We start from the raw sequence: 24,610 nt of genomic DNA, 5'->3' as shown, positions 1-24,610 counted from the left end.
AGCATCCTCATAACTGCAGAAGAAAATAATCATGAAATAACTGAAATAAAATTCAGAAGTGGATAAACGGACTAACCTGGTGTTACTACCATGCCATTTCCATTGACCACAGGTCTTTCTTCCTCTTCTTCTTCTGGTGGTTCAATACCTGTCTTCTCCATATTGCTCACTGATTTATTCCTCTTACGTTTGCCTTCAGCACTAGGTGTGGCACCTGGAAGGATCTGATCTGTCACATTTAACAATAATGGAGCTGGTTCTGCTGGAGGCTTTGGAGTGCCGTAGTAGTTGTCTGCAAATGAAATCAGTAGGACAATAGTTAAATTCTTAAGAACATCTTTTGCACCATAAGAAACTACGGATACTGTATGACATAGGGTTAGTTTCACTGCCCCTTTCAAAGTCAGTGCAAAACACTGTCTATGAAGTTAAAATTTCATTTTTTATGAAATAGTAATTGATTTTTTTATTGATAGGCCAAACCAAATTCACAACGTTGTATGCCATGAAATAGGGGGGCTTGGAGGCTTGAAGGGACCAAAAAATGGAGTAATTGGCTATCCATGATGGCAAACACATTCTGTATTATGTCACATCACGCTTGTAACGAAGAAGTGCTATGTATACCTATAGATTGGTAGGTAGATAATCCATGCTTATAAATCTTTAATAATGCCTCAAGTCCATTTCCATAACTCCTACATTAGTCAACATTTCTACTGCTCATGAACATGCATCCAGGTTTATAATAGTTAATATGAATATATTTTGGAAGATATATGAAACTCACGCTTCGTGGTTTAAGCAATCTCTAGCAATTAGGGATTTGAAGAACTAATGTAGTGGGGGGAGAAATTATCTCACATCTGCCTAACATGAACTGGCACCTTCCTCTGAATCATCTGAAGCTAGCCACTGTCAAAGACAGGTTGTTGGACTAGATGCACCACAGATATCATCTGGTAATAGCAATTCCTTTGTTCTTATGTTCCTATGCACCTTGGGGCTAGCAGAATCCTTTAACAGCATCCCCAGTCTGTTTTAAAAAACCTGTGTATGAATTCAATTCAAGAAGAAAACAGCAAACAGTGACTCCATTAGCTACATGATGCACAAGGATTAAATTTACACCATCTATATCAGGGGTTCCCAAACTTGGTTTCCGGCTTGTTCAGGGTAAGTCCCTGGTGGGCTGCAAGATGCTTTGTTTACCTGAGCGTCCGCAGGTATGGCCGCTCACAGCTCCCAGTGGCTGCGGTTCGCTGTTCCCAGCCAATGGGAGCTGCGGGAAGCGGTGGCCTGGCTCGTGCCACTTCCCGCAGCTCCCATGAGCCATATATACAGTATTATCATCACCAATACACTTACGGTTTGCTTAAGAAATTCAAAGGACAAGTCATATAACCTTTTAACAGTTTTTCTCCCAATACTTTTATTGCTTCTGCATGAACTAATACCATTAGCACCTTCAAAACCTATTCTCACCTTTGAATGTGCCACATACAGGTAAAGTACCTTGATCAGTAAAGCATTATCAGGTGCATTTTTCAGGCAGTATAGGGATAGTTCTGGGACCTGTATTCCTGTGTGTTTTGTAACTCAGTACAATGTTCACTCATGAGACCACCTCAGTACAGATAAGTAATTAAGTATTCTAACAACTAGTGAGAGCTTTATGAATTTTCACAGTGAATTAGCACTACATTATTTAGAACAGATGTTTCTGTAATTGTGATACAGTAGGAAAATTTACTGTGTTTAACGGCCCTCAGACTCACACTGGATTAGAATCATAGAAGTGTAGGACTGGAAGGGACCGTGAGAGGTCATCAAGTCCAGTCCCGTGCACTCAAGACAGGACTACATAATAACTACTCCATTTCTGACAGGTGTTTGTCTAACATGTTCTTTAAAACCTTCAGTGATGGAAATTCCACAACCTCCCTGGCAATTTGTTCCAGTATTTAACTACCCTGACAGTTAGGAAGTTTTTCCTAATGTCCAACCTAAACCTCTCTTGCAGCAATTGAAGCCCTATCCTCAGAGGTTAACGAGAACAACTTTTGCCAAAGATTTTCTCGGTAATTATTTAAGCACATTTAAAAAAAAATATCAATATTAGAGAGGGTCTCAATCCATTTGCAAAACTCTGATGGAGCAGTTACTTATTTACCGACAGGTAATTTGATAGTAGCTGACAACAGATGGATTTGAAGCTAACAGACATTAAACAAGACTTTCTAATGTGCATAGAGACACCAGATCCAGATCCACTTCTGTATTTCCATAACTGCATACAGTATTATCCATAATGGTGGCATTCATGCCTTGAACGTATTGTAAATTTTGAAAGGAATTTATTTCTCCTATTTTAAAACCCCTCTCCTACCTAAAACACTTCCCCAACTCAAAAGCATTACTCTTCCATGATTGTGCAGCATCATAAAGCATTGATTTTATGAATTGCAGCACACAACCTCAACCAGTAACAGGTCAGTTCTGATTCCAGCTCTGAAGTTAAAAGTGCAGTGCAGTGCCTTTACTGTAACCTAGCTTCTATGGCCCCTTCCTTGTTTTACCATTTTCATACATAGCCAAGTGCTGTAGTTCAATTATACTTTTAAAGATTATTGATTTATTGGAAGAAATCTGTAATGACATAACTAGTACATTTGTAAATCAATCAAATAGTCTTGAACACTAGGTAATAGAACACACACCATACAGATTTTCTAAATACAGGATATGTTCATTTTCTATTTCAGGAAGTTAAATACCCATCTCTGTTAGACCCACGTATATGTTGGCAAATCTCTAGAGAGCCATATACATAATGCCTTGTGAAAAGATTTCATATGAATGTAACAAGTTTCAAAACACAAGAGACAACATTGTACATTTAAGATTAGAAGTCAGAGAGGATTTCATTCTTTTTGTTTCAGACTGAAAACTCAATATAAATTTCCATGTTCCTGACCTCCAAAATAAGAGAGCAAGAGAGTACTCCACTGACTTCAAAGTGGGATTTGGTGTAGTGTCCAATCCATAAAAATAGCAGCGCCATCTAATTTAGCAAGCTTTGTTATGAATTTATTCTATAAAGGCTGTGGAGTACTGTGTTCTATATTTTATAGAATAGTAATACACTTACATAGCATTTTACATTTGCAAGCTCTGTACAAACATTAACTAATTAATCCTAATAATAGCCCTATATCGTAGTCCCCATTTTGCAGACTGGGAAGCTGAGACATGTGGCTGGATTTTTAAAGGTACAGTATTTAGGAGTCTAAAGAAAGAGGTTTCTATGGGAGTTAGGTACCTATGCACTTTCAAAAATCCAATCAGGTACCTATCTTCTTCTTTAGGCACCTAAATATCTTGAAAAATCTGACCTACAGAGACTAAGGGTAGTTATGGATTTTGGAAGCCCAAGAAACTGGAAGGAGAAGCAGGGAGCACACTGCCCAGGAAAAGCTAATTGACATTGGGAAGCCTCTTGCTAATTCTGTACAACCAGGACAAATAGCTCTGTAAGGGTGGGAAGATGAGGGGAATGTCGGGCCCAATCCTCACCATAGTCCGAAACTTTCCCCTGAGGCCACTAGATCTGCTTGTATTTCTTGCCAACTTCCCTTTCTACCTGGCCCATGTGCTGCTGTCTCTCATCTATTCTGTGTTGGAGTTAAATTATTGAATGTTAACTGCTGGCTTGGCTAGTTTGCCACAAGTAAGCTTATCAAATCAAAGCATGCCAAATACCAAGATTAAATTCTCTGAGAAACAAGACTTCAAGCCAAGGGCATCCTCCTGTCAGCTGACACCACAAGCCCTATATAGAATGTCCTCACAGCCTTCTTTCCTACTTGAGAACAGCAGTCTAGACAATAGACTATAAATGATTGCCTCTGTGTGTTTCCAACTATCTGAGCTATTCTGAGAGACAAGGTGGGTGAGGTAATATCTTTTATTGGACCAACTTCTGTTGGTGAGAGAAACAAGCTTTCAAGCCACACAGAGCTCTTCCTCAAGTCAGGGAAAGGTACTCCCAGAGTCACAGCTAAATTCAAGATGGCACAGATTGTTTAGTATAACTAAATAACACATATTGTAAGGGACCATTCAAGGTATTCTCTCCAGTCACAGGACAAAAGGGGGTGGGCTAGTGGGTTACAGATTGTGGTAATAAGCCATAAATCCAGTGTCTCTGTTCAGTTTGATTTTTAGTGTCTTGCAGAGTTATGAATTTAAGCTCCCAGGCTCATCTTTTGAAAGCATTGTGAAGGTTTCCTTTGAGGATAAGGACTGATAGGTCAGATACAGAGTGATTGCTTTGTGAACAGTGAAAAATGTGATATGGTGTTTTTGTCTTTTATCATTTTCCTGTGTGAGTTTATTTGAGAGCTTATTGATTGTCTGGTTTCACCAACATAGTTGTTAATGGGGCATTTACATTATACATTGTACATTTACATGTACATTGCATGAGGTATACCACATGTTGTGAATACCCCACGACCGACATGGCTACAACTGCACTACATACAAAATGTCCTGTTCTGAAAAGGCATGAATGATAATATTAAATCAGAGAGATGCTCAGAATATTTAGACAGCCAGATGCAATAGAAAAAACATTAGAATTCAGTAGCTAGTGAAAAATAAAAGTTCCTGCTTTCTTGGATCATTGCTCCTACTCCCTCTGGCTTCACTGTAAGGAGGATCCTCTATAGTATACATTCAGTAAGTATCCTTAGCGAGGAGCCTGGACCAAAAAAAAAAAAAGAAAAAAAAATTACCAGGAAGGCTTAATGCTGTTCACCCTCCTGATGATAGAGTTCCAGACCAGAATCTTCAGGTGATACATACCAAGGAAGAAATAAGGACAAAGAAATTGAGGAGTTTTCCCCCTGACTTTAGCAATTTGAGCTAGGCTTAAAAAAATCCATATAATAAAGAAAACATTCAGGAGTGGATGCCTATCTTGTTTCCTGCCAAGGTAGGAGTCATGACTAAGAATAATAGATCTATTTATGGGAACTGGGAAGAAGAAAAATCATTACAGCAAAATGTAAGAGAAAGCCACAAACAGAGAAATTAGGAGATTATAACAAGACTAAACAATTGTGGAGAAAAGTAGTGCCGAGTCCAAGCCAAAAGCCCAGATACAAAGTTCCCCACACTTTGGGATGATACAGAATCCCATCCCTTAATCAGATCCAAATTTCTCATCAGAGCCTCATTTTTAGAGTGGGATGAACCAAAACCTGAGCAACAAATGCTCCCAAGGATGTTTGTTCAGTATCCCAATTTGTACTTGTTTATAGAGCACTGAGTTGCTGAAATATTTAAACAAGATAATGTAAGTCTTGGGCACATCTCTAGGAAAAAGGAAAGTAGATGTTGGTGTTTGTTTCCACTAATCTAGGAATACATTCATTATACATGCTACTGTAAAATGTTTAGTTGAACTATCCTCCCATGTCCCTTTGGAGTCACATAATTTACAAATTAAAGGTAAAAGTATTCCAGGCTCCATTTACTGTTTGGATATATACCATTTAGATTTGATGTCATACTGGCTCACTTCTTCCACTGAAAACAAATATTGTTTCAGAAACACAATTCATTGCAATGGCAGGCAGAGTTCTGGGTGGACATCAGTCAGTATTATTTTTAAATTGAAATAATAAATGTACATATTTTGTCATCTGTATTAAACTGAAAACTTACACATTGCCCATCTCTGGAGGCCTACCACATACCACTGAAAGCATCACTTTAATGATAAGCTATAATCTAAGAGCCCAGACTTTATATGGATGGTGGGAATATGGAGACAACAAATGAGAAATCAGGTTCTGGAATGGATTAAAAATAATTGTAACAAGACCATTGTAAGGACATCTAACAAAATGTTTATTCTTAGGTTCATAGACTTTAAGGCCAGGAGGGACGATTATGATTGTCTAGTCTGACCTCCTGCACAACACAAGGCCATCCCTACAATATAAAGAGAATAGAATTGGTAGTGACCCCTATATTCATGCTGCCTAACACTTTCTATTTTAAAAGATTCTTGAAAGCATTTTTGAGAAGCTCTAACACCTTCATAGTTTGCAGCAGGCTATTGAAATTCAGCAGGGAGAAATACCCGGGGCCAGAGAAGAAATTCCATAAAATTCCACTAATTTTAAGCTAAGTTATAAATTGTTAAAAATCTCCATTTTTCTTCTCTGACTTGTACTCCTGAGAAAAAATGTCACAATAATAACAGAACATGAACATTCTAATCAACCTAGTAACAACTGCCATTACACTGGGTATCAGAGACGTAACTCAGGCATTTTAGCACCCACGGCAAGAAAGCATATTTGTGCCCCCTATAGGGTGACCAGATAGCAAGTGTGAAAAATTGGGACAAAGGGGCAAGGGGCAGTAGGTTGCCTATATAAGACAAAGCCCCTAATATTGGGATGGTCCCGATAATATTGGGACGTCTGGTCACCCTAGTCCCCTACTGTTTTTTCCCTTTATTTCTCCACCCCATTTTTCCACTCCCGCGGCTTTGCGCCCTGAGTGACTGCCCTGCTCACCCCGCCTGGGTTATGGCCCTGCTGGGAATGTCTGGGAGTTGCCAGAGCAGATGTAATGGTGGAAACAGAGGAAAAAGCCAGGCCAGGTTCCCTCACAACCGGCATGTAGCCCAAGCATCCCATCCCATTCTAAGGGAGTCATCATATGGGCCTGCAGCTTCCTCAATGCCTGGTGAGTGGGGACAGGGAGATCTGGGTTGGACTCCCAATGTAAAGCTCCAAGACATATAGTGCCAGTGGCCTATTCCCTCCTTTGGGGGGGGGGGGGGGGCATCACATGAGGCAGGAGCCCCCCCACCTTGAGGGCTAGGGAGGTGTGACAAAGTGCCATGAGCCAGCAGCTGACCCAGCACTGTGGTCACATAGGCACTAACTAGTTCCCCCAGAGAAGCTCAGATTGAGGGGCAGAAGACTTAATTACCTAATCATACTATAGGCTGATGAGGTGAGGGGCTAATTATCCTATCAGCTGAGAAGGTAGTTAAAAAACACAGGAAGGAAGTGAAAAGAAAAGAGAGAAGGGCTAGCAGAATGCCACAGAAAGCCAGATCTCCAGCTGGCGAGCTTGTGCTTCCTCTCCCTCTCCCTGGAGAAAAGGCTCAGGATTGAAGGACACTGTAGGTAGAAGTGCTGCATGGGGACTGTGAGAGGAGAGGAGAGGAGCCTGCCTTATTGCAGGAGGAAAATAGAGCTGGACTGCATCAGACTCAAGTAACTATGGCCTGAACCCAACACATGGTACTGGTGACCCATCATCCATTCAGGAAAACAGTCTTCTCCTGCAGGGAGCTAACATAGTCAGTCCTGTAACCCAAGTAGTAGCAGTCTGTACTACAGTGCTGAAGGTTCCAGATGCTGATGAACTGGGGGGAAAGTGGGGGCAGGGTTGTTGTTATAGTGGCACATAATAGATTTCATTTTTATCTTTTTTCCTAACAAAACAAAACACACTTAGAAATTGCAGGAAGCAAACCCTATTTTGAAATATTATTATTTAGGTTGCAAAGTGAAGCATTCAAAAGTTAAGAAATGCCAGATTCACTGTTGTCCATGCAACCCTAAATTCAGCTGTCTTGTGCATATATGCATTATGATGTGGTTGCATGAGGACTTAACTAATGTTGTATGAGCAACATCAAATCTGGCATTTCCTAGCTTTTGAATGCTTCACTTTGCAACCTTAATAATATTCTCTTAAAGCAGATTTTTTATATGTAATAAGATACACTGTTTTCAAATGCACAGACATCAGAATGTTAAAGAACTGCAGAAGTTTCCTTTCTTTTTAAAATTCTGACAACTTGCTTATAAGATTATAAAAGAGGAAAACAGTAGATAGACATTCAAATATAATTAGTGCTGTATTTTAACAATGTTCCAGACAATTACAACCTCCTTAAGGAAGTCTCACAAACTTCTGCTCTCCCACTCACCCTGGCTGAGTAATTTATTTTGACGGCTGTCTATACTATAATTACTTTTTTAATCACTATAGTAAGGGTGGGTGAGTATATTTTGTACTTGGGCTCATAAATTTTCATGACAGTTTTGCAATGCTGCCTGTTGAATTGGCGGTGCGGTTTTTTAGTTTTTCATGAGTGACATCCACAAACAAGGGTTTGAAAAACTCCCATTTTTGTTTGTGGCACTTGTGATGTCACAAGCCATGAAAGCTGCAGGCCAGGATTATCTAAGGGAAGTAATTTTGTTAAAAATATGGTGATCACATAGCTCACTAACAGTGCCAAGCTTCCTTCTAATTCTTCAGGAATATTACAAATATGTTTTTTAACTTCTAGCAAGTCCTTTGCAGTTCACCTTCGAAAAAGAATCTCTACTTTCAGAAAGAGACTGAAGAATCCAGTCCCTTTTTCTTTCCTAAGTCTTTGAATCAGATTGTTTAGCAGTTTGAGCCCAGTTGTTAAATCAATGTCTGAAAATAAGGTACAAATTAAAAGGTATTTAGTCTGGCAGAGCTGTTAGAAATGGCGTATTTCCTTATTTAAATATAGGCAGATGACATCATGCACTGGATGGGGCAAGTGGATGTGGAGATTCCTGGGGCAACTTCCTATAAAAAGTGTTTTTCAAAATTATCTTTTACACCATCTACTGAATAACCCATATACACTGAACTTGAGTCTGCCCCGGGAGCAGCAAGGCAGCAGCACTAGGGGAGGGATTATTTCCAGGAACCTTGGGGTTCTCTCAGACTAGAGGAGTTTAGACTTCTGGCTGGTAGAGGCCTTAGTGCTTCGCTGGGTGCAGACACCCTCCCCTATTCAGTTATCTCAATAAGCATTCTCAGCTTCATTTCCTCTTTTAAATGTCTCCTTTTTCTTTGACTTAAAATACTGATTTCTGCCTGTTGAGTTCCTAGAAAGGTTTCCATTGTTAACAATGTACAGAAAGCTTCAAATTGCAATAATCATAAAATCATAGGACTGGAAGGGACCTCAAGAGGTCATCTAGTCCAAACCCCTTCACTCATGGCAGGACTAAGTATTATCTAGACCATCCCTGACATGTGTTTGTCTAACCTGCTCTTAAAAATCTCCAAGGATGGAGATTCCACAACCTCCCTAGGCAATTTATTCCAGTTTATATTTATACACCCCACACTTGGATAAAAGAAGTTAGAGAGCAGTTCCGGGACAAGCTGGCTCTACCTTGCCACTCCTGTGGCGCCTCCTCCAGCTGGTGAAGGAACTTAAAAAGAGAGCTACACAGCTCAGAAGTGGGGCAGACCAGATAGGAGGCGAAACCTATCATAGGAACACCTCAGTAAGGGTACTGCTGGACTCCTGTCTGCAGCAGAGAGGTCTGCAAGTGGCAGCTATCAGAGCCCCTAGAGGAGGAACTAGCCTTTCCCTAGGACTAAGGAACCCTTCATTTGCAAGGCTTTGGACCACTCCCTGGAATGGAAGCGTAAGTGGTAGGAAGTGGCCCAGGGAGGTAGCCCTGAAGCACCCTTGGGTGGTTGATATCACAGCTTCTTGTAGGTCCGTGGGCCAGAGCCCGATAAAGAGGGAGGGCCCAAACTCCCCTACCCACCTCCCTTCCCGCAAAGGGGGCACCAGCCCCTTCCCTCTGGAGATAAGTGGAGAGACAGAGATATTGTAAACTTTGAGGCAAGGATGCAGAGACCTGAACATGGGCTGAATACACTTTTCTTGGTGGGGCACTGTGCCCTCAAAGCACCCCAATACCAGATAGCAAAGGGCTCCCTGGTATGTAGCAGTAAAACTCAACTGGCCTGACCAGCTCATTACACTTCACAAACTGTTGCCAGGATATTTACTCCAAAGGTATCATGTAATATACCACTTGAAAACTAATAACACATCGGTCATTAATATCACTATGACATGTTTGTAACAACATTCACTGTTACTGAAATTATGGATACTCTCCAATACTATATTTTGGAGATTGTAAGAAGACAAAGGGGAAGGCAAAGTGGCAAACAGAAGCAGGTGTGACTAGAGACATGGACAATGGACTATTCATTTGCATATGAGATTGCAGGCAGGGAATTTGCATTGTAAAATCACAGAAGACTGCAAAATCAACATGGCATTGGCTCCCTGGGAGACACAGCAAGCAGAGCCAAGCTGAGCCCTCATGAGGTCTTCTTGACTTTGAAGTCAAAAATAAGTTTTGGAAAATATAAGGAACTGTTGAAAGACTTTGGGGTATCTATGACATTCTGGGGTGCAATCCAGACCAGTGAGGGGCTGTGTCACCACTTGCCCTGCTCTCACAATGCTTTGCTGCTGTAGCTCTCAACCTGGGCTCCTCACAAACAGCCGAAGATCATGCAGGTCACACTCTGAGTGTCTGTGTATAGTCACAGCCTCTTCTGGACAGTCCAGACCATTCACAACACTGGATTAGTTTTAATTAAAAAATAAAACAAATTTATTTACTTACAAAGGGAGATTTTAAGTGAGTACAACTAATGAGGCATTCCACTTTCTAAACTTAAACTAGTGGTTTAAAGTGATGTCCTTTCCACATGTTTCCAGTAACATTGCTGACCAGACTTTCAGGCCAGGCTTGGCTCCCAAAGTCTAACAACTGCTTCTTTTGTCTTCTTAGGTGAAAAGAGAGAGATGGGTAGGGAGAGATAACTTGGGGTGTATATACCCCTCACTTTTACAGTTCAGTCACCCTTTAAAATGCATTTTCCTGAGAGTGATCCCTAGATGAAGTTCTTTCCAGCTGACAGCTGGAGATATGGAGTCTGTGGGGTGAGAGGTTTCATGCTGCTATTTGCTAAGATACAGAACAGTTTGTTCCTGCCCACCTCCTTGCCAAAGAATGGCCACTTGATAGGTGATGGCCAATCAGCTTTGATGACACCTGGCTACAGGTGTCAACTTGTCCTTTGTCTTTGAGAAATAGGTTTATCTACTCCCCAGACTTGTCTGGTAAACACACTTCAGTCATGATTACAGCTTATGTTCATAATTTTTATATAATGTTGCTATATATGTTTCACCATGATGTTATTGACCAGGAAGTTATTAGTTTTACAGTGAAACTTTACAAGGCATATTTTTTACAAAGATTATTACAACAGTGTATAGGGTGTGAAAACAGGGTTGCATGCCATCACAATATCCATCTTTTGAGAACAAAGAAATCAGCATTTTTGATGCTGTAAGGGTGAATTCTGGCTGGAACAGCTAGTCAGGCTGAGGAAGTTTCTGTAAGTAGGGAAACCATGTTCAACTATAGCTGATTAAGTTAAGTTTTAGTTTCAGAAACATGTTTTATTTTTGTTAGTTTGAAAGTATTTCTAACTTTATTCCTTCTACTTGATATCATTTAAACATACATCTTTTTGTTTAATAAACATGTTCTGCTTTTAATATAAACCAGTTCAGTGCTGTGACTGAAATAAGAGTGTTTGTCAAACACCAGTTAAATTAATAAACTGCAGTAAGTTGACTCTTTAAAAGAGAAATGAACTTAATATCTTCTGTAAATGTACCGTGATAGGGCTGTGCACTGCAGAGAGACAACTCTGAAGAAATCTCTGAAGAGCTCGGGGGCTGATTGTTATCTGCTAGGCAAGATTAAGACTGGTAGAGTCTCAAGGAGTTTGCTGGTGAGGAAGACAGTCTTTGCTGTAATCTCCAGAAAAGCTTACTCTTTCCTTTCGGGGCACAGAATAAGTCAATTTTGGAGAATGTCTTAGAACAAAGATGACTGCTTATTGGAAGCTGCAGGGAGTGACATACACTCAAAACTTCTAACAAAACATTTCCTTTCTGCAGAAACAGTGCGTTAGGAAATAAAGGCAATTGAAAATTATTTAATATATTTTGGATGGCTTTAGAAATGGGATAAATGCACAATAAAAACAGGCATTATTAAACACAGATGAGAGTTTCATGACTAATCCCACAAGACCAGATTGTAAGTAATGAAGCAGGAAATGTGCCAGATTAGAAATACACAGTCATTTCCACCTGAGTCAAAGGTTAAAACTTCCATTGAAAGAAAACTCTATGACACATCATGAAATAATTCCAAATTCAAAGTTGCAGCAAACTGTTGTAGATGTGAATACTGTAGGCTAGATCCAGAGCCCTGCTATGGCAGTTTTCTCTTGCTCCAGTGCCAGAAAACTATTAGATCTGGGTTCGTAAGAATGTCTTCTGTCTAAGGACATCCCTGGGCAGTACAGAGATGTTATAGGGTATGTATGTCTACACTGCAATTAAAAACCCACGGCTGGCCCATGCCAGCTGACTTGGGCTCGCGGGGCTCAGGTTAAGGGGCTGTTTAATTGTGATGTAGACATTCGGGCTCAGGTTGCAGCCTGGGCTCTTTGACACTACAAGAACAGGATCTTAGGGTCCTGCTCAGCCAGGTATAAGTTACAGAAGTTTTGAGGCCTCGGGACTGGTGGAATATAAAGGGCACCTTTGCCTTCCACCTTCTGGTCTTTTACTGAGCACAGCTTGGCCTGACCAGGGAATCTAGACCTGTATCTTTAGAAGGAGTACTTTGATTAATTCATGTTAATTATGGAGTGGGAGAAGGAAATTACGAGTTAAAACCAAAGGACAGACAACTAGGGTTGCCAGGCATCTGGTTTTCAACTGGTTAGGCTTAGGGTTAGGGACTGGGCCGTTAAAAATCCAATTGGCTGCCCACAGTGGGGCAGGCAGGTTGCCTGCCTGGCTCTGCGTGGCTCACAGGAAGCTGCTGGCATCTCCCTCTGACTGCTAGGCAAAGGAGTGGCCACGGGGGCACGGCATGCTGCCCTGCCCCGAGTGCTGGCTCCGCAGCTCCCATTGGCCAGGAACCACAGCCAATGGGAGCTGCAGGGGTGGCGCCTGCAGGCAGGGGCAGCGCATGGAGCCATCTAGCCATGTTTCCACCTAGGAGCCAGAGGGAGATGTTGCTGCTTTTGGGAGCCACCTGAGGTGAGCGCCACCTGGAGCCTGCACCCCGCACCCCCTCCCACACCCCAACCCCCTGCCTCAGCCCTGAACCCCCTCCTGCACCCCAAACCCCTCATCCCCGGTTCCACCCCGGAGCTCACACCCCCAGCCAGAGCCCCCTCCTACACCCCAGCCCCCTGCCCCAGCCTAGAGCCCCTCCCACACTTCGAACCCCTCGGCCCCCAACTCACAGCCTGAGCCCCCTCGTGAACCCCAAACCCCTCATCTCTGGCTCCACCCCAGAGCCAGCACCCCAGCCAGAGCCCTCACCCCTCTTGCACCCCAACCCCCTGCCCCAGGCCAGTGAAAATGAGCGAGGGTGGGGCAGAACAAGCGACGGAGGTAGGGGGAGATGGAGTGAGCAGGGGCTGGGCCTCGGAGAAGGGGCGGGATAGGGGCGTGGCCGTGGGGAAGGGGCAGGTCAGGGACAGGGCAAGGGTGTTCGGTTTTCTGCAGCTAGAAAGTTGGCAACCCTACAGACAACTCATTCAGACTTTACTGGCAATAATCACACTAGCATGAACACAGGTACAGTAACTCCTCGCTTAATGTTGTAGTTATGTTCCTGAAAAATGCTACTTTAAGCAAAACGATGTTAAGAGAATCCAATTTTCCCATAAGAATTAATGTAAATGGAGGGGTTAGGTTCCAGGGAAAAATTTTTTGCCAGAAAAAAGACTATATATATACACACAGTATAAGTTTTAAACAAACAATTTCATACTGTACACAGCAATGATGATTGTGAAGCTTGGCTAAGCTGGGGGAATCAGAGGGTGGGATATTTCCCAGGGAATACCTTGCTGCTAAATGATTAACTAGCACTTGGCTGAGCCCTCAAGGGTTAACACATTGTTGTTAATGTAGCCTCACACTCTACAAGGCAGCATGAATGGACGGAGGAGACACAATAGACACATGGCAGTGGCTGCAAACATTCCCTGTGGAAATTGAATGCGATGATGAACCCACGCTATCCCACTGGAGCGTACCACTCCCTCCACTTCCCAAAGTGCCAGGGGGTGCATGTGTGTGTGTGAGGGAGATACAGACACACACCATGTGTGTGTGTAAGAGAGAGAGAGAGAGAGGAAAAACTGTGTGTGTGTGTGTGTGAGAGAGAGAGAGAGAGAGAGATGTGCATTGCCCCTTTAAGTACACTGACCCCACTCTAAGTACAGTGCCTTTTTAAGTAGATCAGCAAGTTGAGACAGCAGCTGCTGCCAGCAAGCTCCCTCCGTCCTGAGCCCTGTCGTCTCCCACCCTGCTCTGTGGAGATGGGGTATAGAAGCCAGGGGGGAAGACTTTGACATCGGCACCCCTCTTCTCTCCCGCACCCTGCCTCCGGCACAGCAAGCAGGAGGGTCCTGGGAGCAACTCCAAGGCAGAGGGCAGGAACAGCACACAGCAGTGGGGGGAGGGACACCTGAACTGCCCTCAATTGATAGCTGCTGGGCAGCTGCAGCACAGGGAACTTAGGGGAACTGATATGGGGGCTGCTGGCCCACCCTGGTTCCAAGCCCACACCAGCTAGTTCCAACGGGCTGCTCTTCCTGCAAGCAGTGGACAAAGCAGGCAGCTGCCAAACAACGTTATGAGGGAGCATTGCACAACTTTAAACGAGCATGTTCTCTAATAGATCAGTGATGTAACAACGTTAACTGGAATGACGTTAAATGAAGAGTTACTGTAACTAGAGCAGGACTGCACAGCTGAGTTTAATACAGTCATCAATAAATGACTCACTCTTCCATTTTTTTTTTATTTTATGGGAATACTCATTACTCCTGAGGGCATTCTGCGCCAAAAAATTAAAAATTCTGCACACAATATTTTAAAATTCTGCAAATCTTATTTGTCAAATAAATGTGGAGGCTCCAGCATGACATTGGGGAGCACAGGCCACTGTCTGCACAGAGGTGGGAGATCACTGTGCAGCTCCCCGCTCCCAAAACACGGACTTAGCGGTGAGGCTGCACCCAACCCTGACACAGCACAAGGACTGGGCCTGCCCCAGAAACACTCCAGAGCCCTGCCCCTCCATGCCAGGTGCACCAGGTGTAGGCAGGCAGGCTCAGCAAGGCAGGATCCAAATGTGGAGGGGCTTAGTGTGGGGGGAATCCAGGTGTGGGTTGAGAGGGTTCTATGTGGGGCAATCTGGTGCAGGCGGCTCAGTGGAGGATCTGGGTGTGGGGGGGATCTGGATGCACAGGGGTTTGGTTGGGGTTTCTGGGTGCTACGGTAATGGGACTCTGCAGGGGAGTCCAGGTGAAGGTAGTTGGGGCTCAGCAGGGGGGATCTGAGTGTGTGGAAGGGTTAGAGCTCAGCAGGGGGGTCTGGGTGTGGGGGACTCAGTGGCAGGGTACAGATGATGGGGGAGTGGGGCTCAGTGGGGTTGGGATCCAGGTGCAGCTGGTTGGGGCTTGATAGGGTGGGGATCCAGGTGCGGATGTTTCGTCGGGGTGGTCCAGGTGCAGGGGGGAGTGGAGCTCGTCCAGGGGGTTCTGGATGCGGGACTCGGCAGAAGGATCTGGGTATGAGGAGATCTGGATGCACAGGGGGTTGGATGGATGGGGGAGCAGCTCCCTGTACAGTTATCCCTCTCCCTGTAGCTGAAGAGCGATGGAGAAAGCATGGGGGGTGGGAGGGAGTTTGCAGAGCTTCCTACAGCTGGGGGAGAAATCTGAGGGTGGGTCTGACCCGGCCCCAGATGCCATGCAGGGGAAGGGGAAGTCCTGTCCTCCCCAGCCCAGCCGGGACTAGTAGCTGAGTCCAGCGCAGGGTAGGAGCCACCGGCCGTGTCTTCCCCAGTCCCGCCCCCACCCCACAGTGATTTACCTCTCTGCCAGCTGCCCTGGGCAACCGAAACATACTGCTGTGGAGGGTCGCATGACCACTTTTGTGGCTTCCCTATCAGAAAGTCATTTTTCTGTGGGGAAACAAAGAAATCTGCAAGGGACATAAATTCTGCACATGCGCAGAGGTGCAGAATTTCCCCAGAAGTATCTTATGATCTACGGTCCCAGAAAAAAAAGTGTTGTGTATCAATATTACTATAGCGACCAGGCTGTGGGCAGTCTTGCCTAATAGTTAGGGTGGAAGTCTGCCTTAATGGCTGGAACAAAGGTAGCCAGGCCTAGTGGTCAAGTCAAGAGCTGAATTATTGAGTCTGGGGAGCAAGCCAGAAGCAAGAGATAGTGACTAGGCGCCAGGGATCAGAGCAGTGGTCAGAAGACAAACACGAGAAGCAAGCCAGAGCTGAGAGTCAGAAACCAGAAGCCAAGGGTCAGAGCCATGGTCAGAATATGAATACCAAGTTCAGGCAGCAAGCCAGAGCCAGGAATCAGGGATTACAGCCAGAATATCAGACAGCAAGTAGGCAGGAGCCAGAACCATGAGGAGGGAACCAGGAGCGGGGGGGGGCGGGTCTGGAGTGAAGGCTAGGAGCAAAAAAGGAGTTGAGAGCAGGAACAGAAAGCAGGACTACAAACACAGCTGTGGGTATGGAACACTACTGAACACCTGGGGGCCCTGACCGGCTGCTTGGTTTAAGACAGTGCCCACTGGAGTCTCCAGCCAGTCAGGAGGCTGGATTCATTAGCTGAGCCAGCTGAGAGCAATTAGAAGGGTCTGAGCTTAGCTGTGAGTCCCTGATAGTTACAGCCAATCCCTGCTTCTGACTTTTCCCCAGGTAACTTGGAAGCAGATATTTGGTCCCATTCCCAAAAGGTGCACTTTTTGCCTCAACATGTCATCTGCAGTTTAGCAGAGATGCTGAGACATATTGCCCTTCAAAGCATACACCCTTTTTTTCTTCTTGATGTAGACCAAATCCAATCTTTGTGAACTAGATCAGAAAGGGCAATTAAAATTGTGCCTCATCCCTAAACATTCAGTAACTATGTTCCATGTAGATTGAGTCATGTGATTATTTTGTGTCTTTATGCAAAGATTTAAGTTTAATTGACAAACTAAGAGATTTGTCTTCCTCCCGCCTATCCTGGATTGTAGGACATGTACATTCTTGAACTGGGACCTTTAGGACTAAATGGTCAATTTTCATACTGAAAAACTATTAACAGCAGGGTTCCTCAAAGTTCTGCACAGTTTAATATATGTATTAATGATCTGGAAAGGAGGGTGATTAATGGGTTAGCAAAATTATTCAGGTTTGTGAGGACCAGAGAGACCTTTAACAAACTTCAGAGAGAGCTAAACAAGGTAGGTGAATGGGCAGCATTAGTGGTAAAGGAAATTCAGTGTTGCTACAGGCAAATTAAGGAACTCTGGAGGGAAAATTTGAACTACTATTACACCTTACAAAGTTACAGTAACTGTGTGAAATCAAAAAAGGGACCTAGGCATCAGTGTAGACAGTTCAGCGAAAACCTCTGCTAATGTGCAGCTGCAGTCAGAAAGGCAAACAAGATGTTAGGTTGCATAAGGAATAGGATAAGCGAATAATATAGATAATATTCAAATGCCTTTATATAAATCAATGATGTAGCCTCACGTGGAATATTGTGTACAGTACTGGTCACATCGTCTCATAAAGGATATTGCAGAATTAGAGGTGATTTAGAGAAGGGCAAAGAGAATGATCAAGGGCATGGAAAAATCTCTCATGTGAAGAAAGATTGAAAAGATTGGGATTGTTTATCTTAGAAAGGTGATGAAGTAGAGGAGACATGATAAAAGTATATAAAATAATGAATGGTCTAGAGAAGGTAGATAGGGAACTTCAGTTCTCCCTGTCTCGTAACACAACAACAGGGGACATTCAATGAAATTAAAAGCAGGAAATTGGAGATCGATCAAAGGAAATACTTATTCACATAATATGTAATTAAACTGTGGAACTCGCTCCCACAGGAAATCATTGAATCCAAGAAATTAATAAAATTCAAAAATGGTATTGGACATTTTATATGGATATCACGAATATTCAGTGTTATCATAACTAATGATAAAAATGTTTGTGGAAGATATATTAAATCTCATATTTCAGGTCTTATGCCAATCTGTCAGAGATCAAGATGAGATCTAATGTGGGGGGACAGAGTACCCCACACCTCTCTACTGCTTGGTTCTTACACCTTCCTGAGAAGCATCTGGTGCTGGCTACTGTCACAGTCAGGATTTTGGAATAGATGGACCTTAGGGCTTATCTAGCATGGCAATTCCTATGTTCCCTTTTTCATAGGAAGTCAGATTTATTTTCAAAAGATACATTTATAGATACCATTTTATAATTTCATAATGTCATTTTTTGTGGATTTTAGCTTGAATTCTGTTGTCTCCAGCTGGCCTTTGACAACATCAAAGAAGCCCTCTATATTGTTTATTTTGGCTGACATTTTCCTTAAACTTGTTTGCAAATAAGACATGATTCCCTGTAGTCTATCAGTTTTAGATTCATTTATTCAAGCTGCTCCTAAGCAAGGTTTCTTGCCAACTTGGAGAGGTATGTAAGGAATCCTTGCCTTATATGTTTACAAAAAAAAAAAAGCATCTGCAGATTGGGTAGTCAGCATGAACACCTTGAAGAAGTCAAATTTCCCAGTTGGTTCTTCCCTTTAGGAGTTGTCAAAATGAATCAAAATAATTCTCTTGGGCTCCAAATACGTGTGTTAAGAAAATAAAGAAACTTAATGAAGAGTAGGGAAAAATCGTTGTAACTTTCATCAGATCAATAGATGGACTGTTTTTCCCCCCCAAGAAACAGTCATTAAACTAACTCCTAAGTTCTAAATGATGTAGGGATGTAGAACTGGTATTTCCACTTTCTCTTTAAGCCTTATATGGCACTTTCTTTTAACAATATAATTCTTGCTCAACTTCACTCACTACCACTGTGAACTACAGTAGAACCTCAGCATTATGAACACCTTGGGAATGGAGATTGTTTGTAACTCTGAAATGTTCGTAACTCTGAACAAAATGTTATGGTTGTTCTTTCGAAAGTTTGTAACTGAACATTAACTAAACATACAGCTTTGAAATTTTATTATGCAGAAGAAAAATGCTGCTTTCCCTTTATTTATTTATTTTGGTAGTTTATGTTTAACACAGTACTGTACTGTATTTGCATTTTTTCTTTTTGTCTCTGCTGCTGCCTGATTGCATACTTCCAGTTCCAAATGAGGTGTGTGGTTGACTGGTCAGTTCGTAACTGGTGTCCATAACTCTGAGGTTCTACTGTAGATAAGACAACGTAGATAAAAATCTGAGCTTGCCCCAATGGATCATTGGTGTTTTATTCAATGCCTTTGCCACCAATCAATTTATGCTGGACACTGGAATAATTTCAGCACCTCCGGAGATCAATTAGGATATCAGAGTGGGATATGAGACAATCCACAGAATTCTGAGGGTCCTAGAAACTTCTATCAGTGGTGGTCTGATAGTTTTTCAATCAGGTCAGAAATTAATTTTTTTGATTCATTCAGAATTATTCAGATTTGGGATCAAACAGAAATAAATATTGTGGCATGAAATCACTCAAGGTGCTTGTATTTTGATTGAGAATATAATACTCAGCTCTAGTATGGACATTTTTAGTAGCTTTCCTCATTCAATAAATAACACTGGTCTACAATTTTTGAGAAGTCGTCTGCTTCAGAGATAAAATGTGCTATTTATTATGTATTTTGATGTGCTGAATTCAAATATGACAATTAAAACAACTGATTGGCTACTGTTTCTAAGTTATTTAAGTTTTTACATTTTATGTCTATGTATATTGTGTAGATAGTAGAGTTTTAATCATAAATTGTAAACCTAGGTCTTTTCATGTGTTTATGGTTGCTTTACATGATAATATTTCACCTGTCCTGTTTATGTAACACTTTAAAAATCAGCAAAAGGGTTACATAAATAAAATTTATTATGAAACAAAAGGCAAAAAACTATTATGTACATAGTTTAGTCCTATTCAGTGTCTACTCGGCGCTTCTTGGCTTGTCTCTTGTATTCATTAAATGGAGCATCTCTTGTAACTGTCCAGCAATAGTCTGCAAGCATTGATGGGCTCCATTTGCCCTGATAGCGTTTCTCCATTGTTGCAATGTCCTGGTGAAATCGCTCGCCGTGCTCATTGCTCACTGCTCCGCAGTTCGGTGGAAAAAAATCTAGATGAGAGTGCAAAAAATGTATCTTTAGTGACATGTTGCAACCAAGGCTTTTGTATGCCTTGAGGAGGTTTTCCACCAACAACCTGTAGTTGTCTGCCTTGTTGTTTCCGAGAAAATTTATTGCCACTAACTGGAAGGCTTTCCATGCCGTCTTTTCCTTGCCACGCAGTGCATGGTCAAATGCATCATTTCGAAGAAGTTCACGAATCTGAGGACCAACAAAGACACCTTCCTTTATCTTAGCTTCACTTAACCTTGGAAATTTTCCACGGAGGTACTTGAAAGCTGCTTGTGTTTTGTCAATGGCCTTGACAAAGTTCTTCAGCAGACCCAGCTTGATGTGTAAGGGTGGTAACAAAATCTTCCTTGATTCAACAAGTGGTGGATGCTGAACACTTTTCCTCCCAGGCTCCAATGACTGTCGGAGTGGCCAATCTTTCTTGCTGTAGTGGGAATCTCTTGCACGACTATCCCATTCACAGAGAAAACAGCAGTACTTTGTGTATCCAGTCTGCAGACCAAGCAAGAGAGCAACAACCTTCAAATGGCCACAAAGCTGCCACTGATGTTGGTCATAGTTTATGCACCTCAAAAGTTGTTTCATGTTGTCATAGGTTTCCTTCATATGGACTGCATGACCAACTAGAATTGATGGCAAAACATTGCCATTCTGCAGTAAAACAGCTTTAAGACTCGTCTTCGATGAATCAATGAACAGTCTCCACTCATCTGGATCGTGAACGATGTTGAGGGCTGCCATCACACCATCGATGTTGTTGCAGGCTACAAGATCACCTTCCATGAAGAAGAATGGGACAAGATCCTTTTGACCGTCACGGAACATGGAAACCCTAACATCACCTGCCAGGAGATTCCACTGCTGTAGTCTGGAGCCCAACAGCTCTGCCTTACTCTTGGGTAGTTCCAAATCCCTGACAAGGTCATTCAGTTCACCTTGTGTTATGAGGTGTGGTTCAGAGGAGGAGGATGGGAGAAAATGTGGGTCCTGTGACATTGATGGTTCAGGACCAGAAGTTTCATCCTCTTCCTCTTCCTCGTCTGACTCAAGTGAGAATGATTCTGGTGCATCAGGAACCGGCAGTCCTTCTCCGTGGGGTACTGGGTGTATAGCTGATGGAATGTTTGGATAATGCACAGTCCATTTTTAGTTCTTTGACAAACCTTTCCCAACTGGAGGCACCATGCAGAAGTAACAATTGCTGGTATGATCTGTTGGCTCTCTCCAAATCATTGGCACTGCAAAAGGCATAGATTTCCTTTTCCTGTTCAACCACTGGCAAATATTTGTTGCACAAGTGTTGCAGCATATGTGTGGGGCCCACCTCTTGTCCTGATCTCCAATTTTGCAGCCAAAATAAAGGTGATAGGCTTTCTTCACCATAGTGGTTATACTGCACTTTTGTGATGCAAAAGTCACTTCACCACAAACATAGCAGAAGTTATCTGCACTGTTCACACAAGTACGAGGCATCTCTGCTCACTTTGGCTAAACAGAAATGTGTCCCTTTGCAAAATCAAACACTGACAAATAAGAGAGCACGACACTGTATGATTTCTAGAGCTGATATAGGGCAATTTGTTCAGCAGAGTGATGTAAGCTTCGTTATGATTGCATCATCCATGACTTCTAGGAATAACATGATGCAATTCATACGATGTATGACGCAATACCAGCTTCAGATTGCATCATTCATTGTTTTGCCTAAAAAGCAAGTACTGTCCAAACCCAGTCATAGATTTATTCATAGATCCAGTCAAAGATGTATTTTAGTCATTTCTGGTTTAAATTGAGATCCCTTCCCTTTATAACTCACTTATCCTCTGCCATTCCCAAGTCAAGGGTCGTATATACTGACCCAATATCATATCTTGAAAACTAGAGCCAATCAACAATTTTAAGCATCATTTTCATTCTCAGTGACCCAGAATTAGTAAAGTTTGACTACATTTATTTCAGAAGCATTTTGGCTGTAGAGCAGTGAATGAGTAACTAAAGCAAGTTAACAAATACAGTTGTTTCTCTAACTCTATAGAGATGTTACAAGAAGATACCAAAAAGACCCTCAAAAATAAGGAAAAATAAGTGAGTATGGTTCTTTTGGAATTTATTTAGAAGTGTTCAAGAAAATGTCTTATTTATTTGAATTTCTTATTTAGTAGAAGAGATGGGCTCTAATCTGAACTCCAACTCCAAGGCCATGTGCTTTGGCAAAGTTTAGAATTGTATTCTAAACTTTGTGTCTCAGACCTCAGCTCTGTATTATAATTGTTTGTTTTTGTATCACTGTAGGTGCACATGGCATGTTACAAACATATAGTCGCAGCTCTCAGGAATCTACAGTGTGTATTGGAAGGATATTAGACAAACAAGAGTTAGGGAAGTGAAAACTGGAGTAGGCAGAATCCTAGGAGATCAGCAACAGAAGGCTGATTTGTTAAAGGACTAAGGGGTTGCCAGAAAGTGATTTCCAGATGGCCTTTGCTAATGGACTGAAGAGACTTAGAAAAATACTTCATAACAGAGCCAGAGCAAAAGAAATTGGTGTTCACCAGTTTGCCAGTTTACAGAATATTAATTAAAGGAACAGAAAGAAACATGGCTAAAAAACAGCCATACCCTTTTCATGTTCTTCTGTCAAAGGCAGCCAAATGTTTTTGACTTGTGGACCACACAGTCATTACAGATTGAAGCCAACATCCACAACTGTCCAAGTGCTTCTTATCTCCCTCTCTCACTGATGCACTGTGCTGCCTCAGGCTATTTTCTTTTGGCTGCCCTTCTTTTGTCTGCCTGCTTTAGTTCCCATTCCACACCCCATTTCTGGGACAAACCACTTTTCTGCTTTGTCATGGATGCCTCTTGACTCTGCCATATTAACCAGTAGAAACAAAAGGAGGCAACAAAAGAGAGTAACTACACTATCGGCTGCTTCAGTGTGTCTTGACTGCTGTGCTGAGGGGTGTAAAGTTGCAAAAATTTATTTTGCGCTGCTGAGTACATGTCAGGTCCCAGGGGAAAGCTGGAGGGCAATCCTGGGGCCAAACTTGCTCTATGTAAAAGAAAAGGTTTCCCAACTCAGCAAGTTATCCCATTGTAAAATCATAGGCCAAACATAAATTCCTTAGGTAAAATACACATTTCTAAGTCAAGGATTGTTTCAGTCTCTGTAACGGTAGTTATATCCAATTCTGAGAAATGGGACGATCCAAAATAAAACCTGATTGAGCCAAATAGATCGATGTTTTAATTACAGTAAAACCTGTACAAAAAGGCATTTTTATAAGGACCCTCTTCTTCTACCATTAGACCATCCCAAAATATCCACAAATACGTAGGAACTGATTATCCTCTCACAACGGTGTAAATCAGGAAAAAATCCAGTGAAGTAAATGAAATTACACTAGTATAAAATAACGAGGAGTCCTTGTGGCACCTTAGAGACTAACAAAATTATTTGGGCATAAGCTTTTGTGGGCTAAAACCCACTTCATCTGATGCATCTTCATCATGCACTTCATCCGATGCATCGGATGAAGTGGGTTTTAGCCCACAAAAGCTTATGCCCAAATAATTTTGTTAGTCTCTAAGATGCCACAAGGACTCCTTGTTGTTTTTGCGGATACAGACTAACACGGCTACATTATGAAACTAGTATAAAACTGCTGCAAACCCCAATCCATCATAGCAGAGAAGCAGCTGGTTTTTGCTGATTTTCCAAGTGATTACTTGAGACAAGATTCATTGTAGTTTACTCTAGTAAAGGGCGAATATTTTAGCTTTAATTTTTTATTAGGAAAATGGCTGGGAAGGGTCACAAAGTAATAATATTAAGCACTTACATAACACTTCATATTTCAAACTGCTTCACAAATATTAACTAATTAAATGGTCTTAATGGTATATACAAAAGAAGCACCAGGACCATATAAATGCAGTCAGACAGAGATGCAGCCTCAAAGTTATAGTTTTGTAATTATGTAACCAGCTCTGAATTAAACATCATTGAGGTAGCTCAGAAGACTCCTATTCCATGTTAGCACATCCAGAGGTGCAAAGAGCATGCTTAGTATGAGTCCCCTAACATCTTCCTCATAAATCATATTGTTATATGTAACACCAACACTCCCAGGTGGGTCTCTGGCAACAGGGATTGAACCTATCACCTCTGAATCTTAATACTTGAGTCTCATGGGTGGTGGCTGAACCGCTGGCTTGGGGAGACTAGCCCCCCATCCCTGCCCCTTCCGCCTGAGGCCCTGCCCCTTCTGCGCCCACTGGAGCCCAGCCCCCACTGTGGCCGCTAGCCCCTGCCCCAGGCTAGCGCCCCCGGCCCCACCTCTGCCCCAGCCCGGGAGCGCCAGAGAGCCTCCCCCAGCTGTGGCCCAACCCCTGGTCAGC

General features: G+C 42.5%; 1 protein-coding gene across 1 annotated transcript in view; it reads right to left on the bottom strand.

Moving 5' to 3' along the window:
- Window positions 1-24,610, bottom strand: part of MAGI2 (membrane associated guanylate kinase, WW and PDZ domain containing 2) — a 1,103,226-nt gene that overhangs the window by 375,750 nt on the left and 702,866 nt on the right. Inside the window, exon 4 of the mRNA XM_029910860.1 lies at window positions 77-292. Coding sequence (XP_029766720.1) covers window positions 77-292 — 216 coding nt within the window. The remainder of the gene's footprint in view (window positions 1-76; window positions 293-24,610) is intronic.

This window comes from Terrapene carolina, unplaced genomic scaffold, assembly GCF_002925995.2.
Source record: "Terrapene carolina triunguis isolate 2854851 unplaced genomic scaffold, T_m_triunguis-2.0 Scaffold68, whole genome shotgun sequence".
Taxonomy (NCBI): Eukaryota; Metazoa; Chordata; order Testudines; family Emydidae; genus Terrapene; species Terrapene triunguis.
The sequence above is the reverse complement of the archived record's forward strand: the minus strand, read 5'-3'. Positions and strand labels throughout refer to the sequence as shown.